General features: G+C 51.9%; 2 protein-coding genes across 2 annotated transcripts; both read left to right on the plus strand.

Moving 5' to 3' along the window:
* Positions 1-5,306: 5,306 nt before the first annotated feature.
* Positions 5,307-7,313, plus strand: JN550_000833 (uncharacterized protein; the record flags this gene model as incomplete). Its single annotated transcript, XM_049320287.1, has 2 exons — positions 5,307-6,704; positions 6,759-7,313. The coding sequence occupies 2 exons, from the start codon at positions 5,307-5,309 to the stop codon at positions 7,311-7,313; spliced, it is 1,953 nt and encodes a 650-aa protein (XP_049176739.1).
* A 3,204-nt stretch (positions 7,314-10,517) lies between these two features.
* Positions 10,518-11,717, plus strand: JN550_000834 (uncharacterized protein; the record flags this gene model as incomplete). The annotated part of the gene is made up of 6 exons (XM_049320298.1): positions 10,518-10,660; positions 10,713-10,779; positions 10,833-11,009; positions 11,085-11,389; positions 11,447-11,639; positions 11,697-11,717. The coding sequence occupies 6 exons, from the start codon at positions 10,518-10,520 to the stop codon at positions 11,715-11,717; spliced, it is 906 nt and encodes a 301-aa protein (XP_049176740.1).
* Between the last annotated feature and the right edge of the window lie 518 nt (positions 11,718-12,235).

The following is a 12,235-nucleotide window of genomic DNA, read 5'->3' on the forward strand; positions in this document are numbered from 1 at the left end:
AACAGGGAACGGCCTTATGAGGTTCTAGTACGCTTCGCTGTCGTAGCCGCCCAGAAAAACTGTATGAGGATAGGGTTTAGTCCACCCATCCAGTACACGTTGGCCTCTTGACTTGTAAACTGCTTCAAAATTTGGAAGTTCGAGAAACCAAAGCATATTCTTCTAATTGTCACTCCTCATTCATCGAGTTGTTGCTATCCAAGTGTGTAACTGCTGGGAGTACAACAATAGTAAGTGACATGTGTCAGCACAATAGCATGGCCATCTCTATTAACAAACGACACAGATGGAGGAAGAAAATGCTTTTCTGACACGACATGATACTGAAAGCGACCCTGAGCCCTACTCAGGGGATCGTGACCGTGATGATTTGCATCTCTGCTCCGAATTCGACTACAACCACGAGAAGGCAGAAGAACACAACCGCCATCACTTGATCCAACTATGGCAATATCGAGCCATAGCCATTGTATTAGCTACCATACTCCTTGTTTTCGGGCTCGGGTCTGCCATCAGCGCCATGTTCTCCCCGCGTATGCCAAGTTCATCTAGTATGGGCGAATGCGGACGGACACCAGAGCAAGCACGGCAAAACGGCTGCGTCTTCGATCTCATGATGTCAGGCTGGGTCCATCCGCCATGCTATGACAAAGAACTGTCGGATCGGTTCTTGCGGGAAAATAATTTCTCATTTTTCTGGGATCTGGAAGGGAAAAATCAGTTGACTGAAGCTGAAGCACGGCTTGGGAACTACAAAATCATCTACACCAACGGTACTTTCCACTATCAACACTGCACGTACATATGGTCCAAACAAGTGCGGGCCAGAAGGAACAGTCCGTATATTCTGGATAGTCAATCAAGATCCGTGGAACATGTCGAGCACTGCTTCCACCGCGTGGGCAGTCCGAATATTACTCAGATTCAACTTCAAACCGGAACCAAGTTGCACAGTTCGACGTGGCGTTTGGACTGCATCACTGGAGAGCGCGAGGTTCACACCGCCCATTGACTTGTGGTTGGGGGGAAATATGGTCTGCGAGAGGGAAAAAAATTGAAGAAAAATATTTCCTTCTCATAACGAGAACAAAGTGGAGAACTTTCGCTGAACTTCTGATTACTTCAACTGGCCGTCACTAAGCCACATGCATCTATCGACCTGCTTATCAAGTAATGTAGGACGAAGTTCATTCTAGTGAAGTTGACCATTTCCGGCTTGGCGGAACATCACCCTCATTTTAAAAGAAGGCCATAGCCTGATTAAATCATCGGTGCCTCTGAAAGTGCATGCACCGGTCGCTTGCTCTTCAGATGTTCGCCGTTCTTCATACATATGTAAGAAAGAATACGTCCCCAAGATAGATACCGATCGATCCCGCAGGTACAGTTGTGCCGCATTTCAACGCACCGCCGAGGCTACGTTGGTGTCACGAAGGATATATGTGTTGCCACTGGTTGTCACTGGCTAGCTACACGCGTCAATCATTTCTGAATCCAAGTTTGGTAATCACTTGCAAGAGTAATTGAATAAAACCCCCGACAAAAACCGTAGTCAATCGCTTGGATGGTTTCACTAAGTCTTGAAAGAAGTCGAGGATGCTGGAAATGGCTCCAAAGCGTGCCGCCACGGCTACTTTTGAAGGACAGGGCGTCAGAGCCAAACATTATATCGCAGGTCTCGAGGCGGCATGGTATTCAGATTGCTCACGAGGTGTCTCAAGCCGTGCATCAACCCGCTCATCTTGATATTTGGGGACCGCTCCTTGACATGCTGACACGTGAAGTTGCACGGAGGGCAAATTATCTGATGCGGTTGCATAATAGAATAGGACGTCCTCCATCAGAGTAAGTAGAGACGCGACTTGTCCCCCATGAAGTTTTTCTCACCACCAACCAAGATGTGCCTCCCTACAGCCAATGACGAACAACTCCGCCCGATACGACGACTGAAGGGCTCCTGAGTACCTGCTCAGAAACATAGCAACTCCAGTACATTGTAATCCGTAGTGCGCGATTCAACAACGATAGTCCTGGGCAATTCCAATATTATAGACATTCACCTTGGGCACTGCTATCTTCGCAGTTGGAAAGAGTACCTCTAACCTGTCCTGCCTTGCGGGTTCGGCTATGGTTTTGACAAGAAATAATATACAACTCAGTGATGGCTACGTGGTCTTGGAGTTCAATGTGGCCAGAGCCTCTGGCTTTCAATATCAAAAGGAGGGAGCCGAACTGCTCAACGTAAGAGTTTTGATTGGATATTGGTCATAATGAACGTCTACGGGCGTCCATGAGGATGCCGAGTCATCTCAGATTGAAATTCCAGGACACTATTCCTCACAAATACCTCCGTGAGGTGTCATCTTACCGTAAAATTATGGGTTCGACAAGCATTAACCAACACAATGCGTCCATCCCCACCAAGTGGTGCCGGAGCACATCCAAGAAGGGAATGTACCATAGCCATGGGCGGCCGAACACGAGCTACCCTTTGTCGGAAACCGGAGTGGCAAGAACAATGCGCACTCGCTTCCGGCAAGCTGGTTCACTGTTACTTGAAATGTTCAATTGTCGTTTGTTGCTGAACCGACGCAGGTTATGGGAAGACAGGGCGCGAAGCACGTGCCCGCAAAGCCACGCAAGCTGGTGGGAACATTTGAGAAGGGCAGAACGTGCCGAGGTCAGGAAATGAGATGGGCTGAGCGGATTCATTGCGAAACATAGCTCATCTTGAGCCGCAGGCATTGAGCAATGTTCAGTAATAGATACTGCTGCGGCGTGCTCTCCCGTGCATGCAATCTCTGGCAGAAGCAAAAAGGCGAGGGCAACTACAAGCGGCTGGTGGTTCAGGAGCCGAGAAATCGCTTCAACGTGCCGTTCAGGCTCCTCTGGGACCACTTGGTGAGCAAACTTACCACCTGGCTGGAGAGCAAAGCGTCAGCCCAGCCTTGTGGATCAACCGATCGGTATCCAGCAAACGGGCGACCATGGAAGACACAGGATAAGCGGCTTGTTGCCTCTTTGACTAGTACTTTCGTCATCAACGAGAAAACAACAGACACGGGAGCCTGAAGTGCCACGTTCCCACGCGACATCATTCTGCAGAGGCGTCTCTGAGCATCGTGCCAGCGTGTGCTCCGTGTAGGTTCAGTGCATGTGGGAACCATGCCGTAGAAGCGCAAGCGATGTCACCCCGGCTGTGGTGGAAATGTTGATCGGCCTTTTAGGATGAGGGGCCGGGCCAACCAGCGCTAGGATCACTAAGTAGCTCGTGAAAGCTTACTTGCTTGGCCTGCAATCAAAAGATGGGACGAACAGTATTCTGGTATGGTAGTCAAGGGTCGGGCATGAATGTCGTTTGATGAGAACGACAGCGGCGAGGGAAATGCTGGGCAGCCCGCTATTGGCAGCTCGGTCACAGGATTGCACTGATCGTCGTCGCGCTTTTCTATTCGCACATAGCTGCGTGGCCGGTGTATGGTATCGCGTGCAGCAACGTCCCATGGAAGGCACATCAACCCGGTTTATGCAGCATTCTCTGCCGCCATCAATTAAAGTTCATCTAGAAGGCCGGAGGTGGCACGTCGGCGCACGCGAAGGTGTGCTCAGCCCCGAAGCCACGCAAACGAAAGGAACCGGCCGCCCGCATTCTGGAAGGACTTCGTAGAACAGAGAGGAGAGAGGCAAGTCGGGACAGGATGGCAGGATGGCAGGCAGGATGGCGAGCGATGTGACGGCGGTACTTGGACTGGTTCCAAGATTGGTAGGCTATTTTGGTACCTACCGACGGAGGTGACGAACAGCTTAGGCTGGGCCAAACAGCGAATAGAAGGCCCCTGACAGCCAGCCATGTTGCAATCTCGTCTAAGCTCCTGGGCCGGCGCATCTTCCCCTGGACTTAGCAGCCAATCAGCGGGCCTCCGTACCTGGCAACCTGGGATGATGGTGCCTGCCGTTCCTGACTAGGGCCGCTGGGGCCACCGATCAACATTGCGACGCTGGCTCGGGGCATGGCTGACTGCTGACTGGCTGACTGGGTCCAACTGCCAGCGCCGTTCGACGTTGAGCTGCCAGAAAACCCACGCCGCCATCGACGATGCCCAGGCTCTGGCAGGCTCTTGGGACGAATCTGAATGGCCGTCGGCGACGATCGTGGTCTTGATTGGACCTAGGCTCTATGTTAAGACCTTTTCTTTCCCCATGCAAGACACTGAAGGAGAAAAGTAGAGCAGTAGAAGCGGTGGCCGTGTGTCTGCTATGTATTAGCATGGAGCCGTGAACATTTAGGGGATGGCGGGCAGTCCAGGCCAGAAACATCCGATCTGATTGGGCAGGGCAGGTTCAACACCAAAACATTTGATGGTACGATGGTCGTGATCCACGACGCGCAGTTCCGAATATCCGCGCGCGCGATTGTTGCCGGTCACTGCTCTCTTCGCGTGAGTCGCCTCAACCACCTGCGTGAACAAAGTCGATTGAACCAAACGGTTCCGCAGTAAGGTGTTCTTTCTCGTCATTCGGGCAGAGGTCACTAGCTACTTTTAGAGCCCTTTTTTTTAGGGGTTCGGTTGGTCGAAGCCATCGTCGAGCGTTTAAGGACCACGCCCGTATCCACAGACCCCGGTCCCATGCTGCATTGGCTGCATTCCCTCCCGGGCCTCCCCCTCTCCCACCCCAGTCCAGTCTGCATTCATCACAGCCCGATGCCATTTTCTCCCTCGCGCTGTCTCTCGCACACGCTCTCTCTCACACCCTTCTGCTTCCTTTTCCCTCTCACCGTTCCGTCGTCGTAACCTAACGGCACCTGCACCCACGGCCTCCAGCCCTCCTGCAGCCCTTCCCTTCCACCCCTCCCACCCGAGAATCTGGTCTGCTATCGCAAGCCCATTCTCATTCCATTCTTTTCTACCTCGCTGCCGGATCATCTCGACGATCCGCCCATTCATTCGAAAATCACCTCCACGACACCTTGCCGGTCAATAATTTCCCGCCGAATCCGACCAGACCAAGCGTGTCCCCTGACGCTCATTTTGACTGGGAACTCAGATAATTCCCCTACGTCTCACATCACATCGCGCAATCCGCAATCGACAACAACGCTCTTGAGCGTGCTACATTCATTCACACCCCCCGAGTCACAACCACACATTTTGCCATCTTCGGGCAACAATTTTAGGGAAGATCAGGCGGTCCATCACGGCAGATGAGTTGTTGAGGTGCCACGACCTCCAACTCTTTGCTCAGCAGACTCTGTAATTCTACCGTAATCGAAAGACGCAGTACGACGCAAAATACATAATACAAACATGCCGAACCGTCACCACCAACACCTCCACCGGAGGGACCTGCTCAATGATGCCTGGGATGAGCTTACGAAAGGCGTAGCGGGCGTGGCGCAGACACTGCAACAGAAGGCAAACGGCCCTTCCACCGTCGTTCAGACTATCTTCACCACCATGTCGGCAACGTTCGAGGGGGAGATTGGAGGCTATTCGACAGTTGTCGGCGGCAACAACGACGATGCACCTGCCACTACCACTGCTAGTCCGGCCAAGGTGACCTCGAATGCCGGCGCGACAAGTCCCACAACTGTTCTGGCTGTTGCACCCAGCGAAACCTCGCTGCCCGAATCAGTGGTCGCATCGACAACCGCGAATCTCAGTGATGACTCGACTCTCGCTCTCGCTACCAGCCATGCGACATCCTCCAAGGCTACTGCCACAACCGGGGGATCGTTCGCCAGCACGTCTGCTGCAGGGGCCTCCACTTCTTCGACCGCGACGGAGTCGAGCTCAGACAGCGGCAGCAACAGTGGAACCAAGGCAGGGATCGCCATCGGCGTGCTCGGCGGGCTTCTGCTGATTGCTCTCGCGGCATGGTTCTTGTTCAACAAGCGCAGAAAGCAATTGGAAAAGGAGCGCATCGCCGATGACGAGAAGATCAATGGGTCCATGGGCGGTGTACCTATGGCTACTGCTGCCGTGAATCGTCGCGCATCTGTTTTGACCACTCGAACCACTGCCACGGCACCTCGCTTGAGCCTTCGCCCCGTGACCCAGTTCATGCCAAACTTCGGCGAGAGGCGCTCCAGCAAAGGCGCTGCCATGGCTCTGGCCTTGGGCCCTACTGGCGGCAATGCACAGTCTGCTCGTGCTGTCGGCAATAGTCCATGGGAGCGCCCTATGACCAGCCAGAGCAACCACCAAGAGAACCCGTTCGGCAATAATGCCGAGCGCCTCGATGAGCGATCTGTCGCTGGCCCGGCGCATGCTAATCCGTTTGACGCCCCCGAAAATGTTGTTGGCATGGCCCAGACGACCGACTCTCCTGAGACTTCCCACATTGGTACTGCTGTCGCTGCTGGTGCCGGCGCCGCCGCCGGTGTCGCGCTCACACGTAAGCAGTCGACGAGGCAGAATGCTCCGCAGGCTCTCGATCTGACCATGACGAGTCGTGCTGTTGACGCCCTTGGCCCGGTTCCTGTGCCCGGTAGCCCTGCCGGCACCGAGTTCAGCATGACGTCTGTGGATGCTGACCAGTCGCCTGCTCCTTCAAACAGCGCAGCTGCGATTGCGGCTGCCGGGGGTCCTCCTCAGACCACTGTGCACCGTGTGCAACTGGATTTCAAGCCTTCCCTGGACGATGAGCTTGAGCTACGAACCGGTCAACTGGTGAGACTTCTGCATGAGTACGACGACGGCTGGGTGAGTATTGTCCGTTCCACGTTTCAAACTGAATATCAAGCTAAATAGAACCAGGCTCTTTGCATTCGTCTGGACCGCTCCCAGCAAGGTGTCTGTCCTCGAACTTGTCTCTCAACACGCCCTGTGAAGCCGCGCCCGGCTGGCCCCCCAGGAACCCGCAATGGCCCCCCCGTGAACCCCAGTGGACCTCGTGGCCCTCCTCGTGGCCCCCCTCGCGGCCCTGGGCCTAACTTCCCGCCTGGACAACGCCCCATGACCCCTCAAGGTGGACCTCGCCCAGAATCTCCGATGCGGCCTATGGTCAATGGGCGCCCACAGTCACCCGCCATGATGAGACCTCAGTCACCAGCAGGTATGGGCCGACCCCAGGGTCCCCATGGCAGACCGCAGTCTCCCGGACCCAGAGCGATGAGCCCCGGCCCCGGCCCACGATCACAATCTCCCGGCCCTCGGCAGCGAGGGTACAGCCAAAGCAGCGCGAACGGTCGCCGCAGCCCGCCCGGCCTCAGCCCTATGAACCCAGCTAGCGGCAGCTCGCCTCCTCAGCAACAGCGAGGACCCCCTCAAGGACCGATCGGCAGGAAGCCTGTCCCAGGGCAAGCGTACTAATTTGTTGACGCCGCAGCTGTCCCATCCTGAGGATTTGCGCGTAGGCCCATGCACAGTCGACTCCAAACTGGATTTGACAACCCTTAATGAACCCCGAAACGACACCTTAGACTTTCTCGACACTCGCTCGCAACCTTTTTTTCTTGGTTTCTTTTTTCTGAAAATTTTGGCGTTCTACCATTTCAGCCCTTCGATATTCGATTCCGAGCCTCGACTGACGCGACCTTGATATCCGGATACCCGAATCTACGTGTCTAGCCCTGTGTCTTTGAACATAGCGATCTGCTTATTCATGTCGATAATTTCTATTTCTCGATCGCCCTTTCCCTTCAATTTACGGCTATCGTTTTGATACCAGACCTTGGAAGGAATTGCTGGCTGTCATTATTTAATTTCTCTGTGTCCTAGCTTGCTGGCTTCTTGGCTGGCAAAACGCAGGCACATCTGTTCCTGACGGGATGGAAGTTTGACAACTCGACACCCCTCTCTGTAGAGAGCTTGTTGGTGCTCACTTGGTTGACGTGGAGCGTTGATACCTCCAGATGTTGGCATGCTTAGTTTTGGAAGGCACCAAGCGTGCGTGGATGGATGAACCCAGGCGGATGACTCACGGAAGGAAGGACAGGAAGATGGTGGTTACAAGAACACCCCTGCTATGTACGTATGTGACGATGCAGGATATGTCGGCTGGGCTAGGACCCAAGCCCAGGTGTAGATAGAGGATGTGGAGCAGAGGAGAATGCAGTGGATGATACAAACCATGCTCCTTCAGTGACCAACCCCATAGAATGTACGTTGGCACGGGAACTTGAAGCACCAGTGTGCATGTCCTTGCTGGCTGTTGGCTAAAACGGAGTGAGTGGCTCTTTGGTCGCCCATTTGCCCAGCTCCAAGTCGTACCTTGAAACTCGACTGACCTACACCATATTATATCATGTATGTTCCTACGGTGTCAATGTAAGACTGCTAATGACTGGTCTGAGTCTACACGAGTTCCCAATTCACTCCCCCTGCAGCGGGAGAGAACCTGTGAATAATTACTCCTGTATTGCGCCGGAAGATTTGGAAGACGTGATTGCATAGTACTGGCACCAGCATGTGCCTCCAAGGTCCCTCTCTCCCTCTCTTTGGTGTGAGTTATAATTAATGGACCGTTCCAGCGCCACTCACTGCACTCCAGGTGTGCTCCTTGACCTCGACGCGTTTTCCGTTGGTCATCAATGCCTACTGGTCTATGAAGTAATTTCTCATTATTAATTATTTTTAAATTCTAACACGGGAATCACTTCTGATGAGAGTACTTCTGCGGGCACAGGCGATTAACTGTCCTACGCGGCATTCGGAAGTATGTACATATTCAATGGTAAAGTTACATAGGTAGGTATCAGTGCAACTCCCTGCACATTTCTAGTACGGATGGTCGGCTCGGAAACACAATTTCTGAGAGGGCGTGCGTACAGGTAAGTTGTGATATAAATGAGCTCAAATTGGCCAAGGGCCGGTTCATAATTACTGATTTCAAGAGCTTGCCTCGGAGGCCTTAAATGCAATCGGTAGAAGGGCTGCCCAGATACGACCATATAACCCCAACATCATCAGAAACAGGACGTACACATCCGTCTATCACTGTTGCCAGGGATATACCTTCTTATTGAGTCGTATAATTGTCGAATTAAGTCCATGATAGTGCCGGAAGACTGAAGACATTTGTTTCGGGTGGAACGATGTATAAGTAGTTTCCTACAATTTGACCTAGCTGTGAAAGTTAAAGCCTGACCAAGACAGTAAACAATCAACTCAATTCAGTGATAAAAGTTTAGTCTCGTCGACCGTATGACGTTGTCTGGAGATTGTAATAGATGGCTTACGGGTGGATGGGTGAATGTGGTTAATAACATAGACAGATATCTGATCGGTGCTCTCTCGACGAATATGCAGCTCAGTCAAACGTTTGGCCTGTTGATCATGCCAATAGTCTGGTGACTATATACACACAAACTCCGCAGAAGCTGCCAGCTGCTACGTGCACCTCTAGTGTCACCATACTGGTCAACCACGTATCATGGAAGCCTCAGACGTGGAAGGTCCTCAGTGTACTTCGGGTAAAGTGAAACTAGGACTCATACTAGGACTGAAAGAAATGGATATACATTCGCCTACCTCATTGGTACAGCTATCATAAGGAGCTTCGGGCATAGCAGTCAAGCTGGTCTTGTGCCTACATGCAAGTATGTAGCGCCGAGGTTTGGAGTGTGGCAGGATGGTGAGCCACACATGGAATCGAAGTTGTAAGACCTACGAGGTGACGGGGTAGGAGGACTTGGCTTATTCTGACGTTACCCAGTCGTACAATCTGTGTAATGCATGAAGTGAGGACAGGGGTCCAGGGATCTTAGCTCCGCAAACCTTTACAACAATCGGTGTTCCCCAAACACGAGTATCAACGCGAACAATGCTTGCGGGTGCATGAGTGAAAGTCAAACCAATTTCTGGGTCCCATCTAAGGCTTGAATCCGAAAAGGGCCAGTTCAAAGCTGTCTTTCATGGCAAGCCTCGCGAGGTGAAGATGTGAAACCCGATGAACTGAACCAACCCCAGATGTCCGGAGTCGCACCCGCCACGAATGTAACGCCCCAGCTAGGCTCCCGGTATGGGTAATGTCTTCTCGGCGGATGATCATGCACATCCTACAATACTTTGCCAGCTTTGGGCGCAAGCCTGCCCAATAGCAGCAGGAATTCGATCTTGCGGCGCATCCGGACCTGTCAAATGACTGTGGACTCGCGTTCCAAGGATCCCGCATGGATGATCGAGAACAGGCAACTGCACCCCATCGTAGGCCATCGTACACCAAGTCTACCTTAAAGTTGTCAAAGTTGATGTCAGAGAAATATCTACACGTTACCCCGCAATAGTAGAGTTGCCTTGTTGGCGCATTAGTTTCACCCTAGAGCCAATCAGAAACGCGTATCTGTAGGACAGGCGTGCCGCAGCAGGGATATGAGACTACCTAATGTCATAAAGGTGACGACACCACTTTTAGGCCTCAGGTAACCGCAGCGTGTGGCTTGAACCAGCAGCTTTGGTTAAAACGTCGTCGGCCCCTATGACTATGGCTGAGCTTCAGCAGCTGATCTATCGACTACACGTCAGACGTCGATAGCAAGCACACACCAACGAATCACGAGAATTTTACTTGCAAGCATGTATCTCGATCATAATATTGTGGAGGAGGTTCTCCGGAAGACGACAACAATTCCGACTCCCACGCCATTGCCGACCGTCGTTCCTACAGTTCCCGAAGTACACTATGAGACACTCCATGATACTGGTAAAAGAACATTATGGTTAGTATCATGGAACTTCTTCCGGAAGGACGACGCTGACTATATGAACTAGGGTTGTATGTGTCTTGATGGGGCTGTCCTCCGTTGCATTTTACGCAATGGCCATGAGAGTACCAGTGGTAAGACTGACATTGCTAGGTTGCATGTCATGGCAATTCTGACTTGACGACAGCAAAAACGCTTATTCCATATCCTCACTGCATTTATTACAACATTTGCGTTTCTTTCATACTTTGCGATGGCAACTGGTGATGGTATAGGATACCACCAGTACGCTGTCACGGAAACTAAGCAGCATATCGTGACCCACATCTTCAATCGCCAAGTCTTTTGGGCTAGATATATTGATGTAAGTATACCTTCATACCAATCTTTGATAACATTGCATTTTAAGATAAAAGGTCTATGGCTGACTTTCTTGTAGTGGTCACTTACGACTCCCTTACTACTGATTGACCTGAGTCTACTGGCTGGCCTCAACGGTGCTAGTATTCTAGTTGCAGTCGTGGCTGATCTCATCATGGTGCTCACTGGCCTATTTGCGGCATTTGGTCACGGTGATGGCCAGAAATGGGGCTGGTATGCATGGGCCTGCATTGCCTACTTGGTGATTGTCTACCAAATTGCCCAGAATGGTACGAGAGCTGTTATAAACAAGGATCAGAAGACGAAGCGTTTCTTCTCTTTGCTTGCTGGCTTTACCCTGCTTCTTTGGACGATCTACCCCATGTAAGCTGGCTCCTACCATCTCCAACAGGCCGAGAAGATCGTACTAACCACCAAAAGCGTTTGGGGTGTTGCTGATGGCGCTCGCATCGTTGGCGTGGATGCTGAAATCGTTGCATACGCGGTGCTAGACATTCTAGCGAAGCCTGTCTTTGGCTTTTGGCTTTTGACAACTCATGACAATATGTCTCGCACCTCTCCCACCATTGAGGGATTCTGGTCACACGGTGTCTCCTCCGAGGGTACCCTTCGTGTAAGTAGTAGCGTCTATGGACAATGATTTAAATGGCCACGCTGACGATGCTCCTAGGTCGGCGACGATGGCGACTAATCCTTCCTATGGTTGTTAAGGAGTGACCCTAACCTTGGATATGGCGGGCGAGAAAGCTACAAGTGGCCATGATGGAACTTGTGGTTTTGAGGGAGCAGTGTATGAAGCAAACCAAACCATGTGAGATTGTCATTGGGGTATGGCGTTGGCGCCATGTTTTGGAAAAGTGAACGGCTCAAGCAGACATGAAGCATTGCTACGGAGATTGAACATGCGACAGTAATATAGCAAGCATTTCTGAGTGGATGGTTAATTATTTACTACCTTGTGAACACCACTAGCCCCAAATCACTACCACAATGCTCTCGATTGTAAAGCCTGGAGCCTTTTCACCTTTCAAACGCATGTTCAAGTCGATCCTAAGGTGAGCAGCTACGTGGCGGCCAAACGCCATACGTGAACGACTATCTATCAAGGCAGTGACCAGGTGCTCCAAAATCACAGATGTTTTATCGACAACAAGGTGTTCCTCATGAAATCGGCTCCACTTCCATTTTCTGCTCTCCGTCACGGCGGGA

The sequence above is a fragment of the Neoarthrinium moseri genome (genome assembly GCF_022829205.1).
Source record: "Neoarthrinium moseri strain CBS 164.80 chromosome Unknown scaffold2_Wmoseri_CBS_16480, whole genome shotgun sequence".
NCBI classification, from domain to species: Eukaryota; Fungi; Ascomycota; class Sordariomycetes; order Amphisphaeriales; family Apiosporaceae; genus Neoarthrinium; species Neoarthrinium moseri.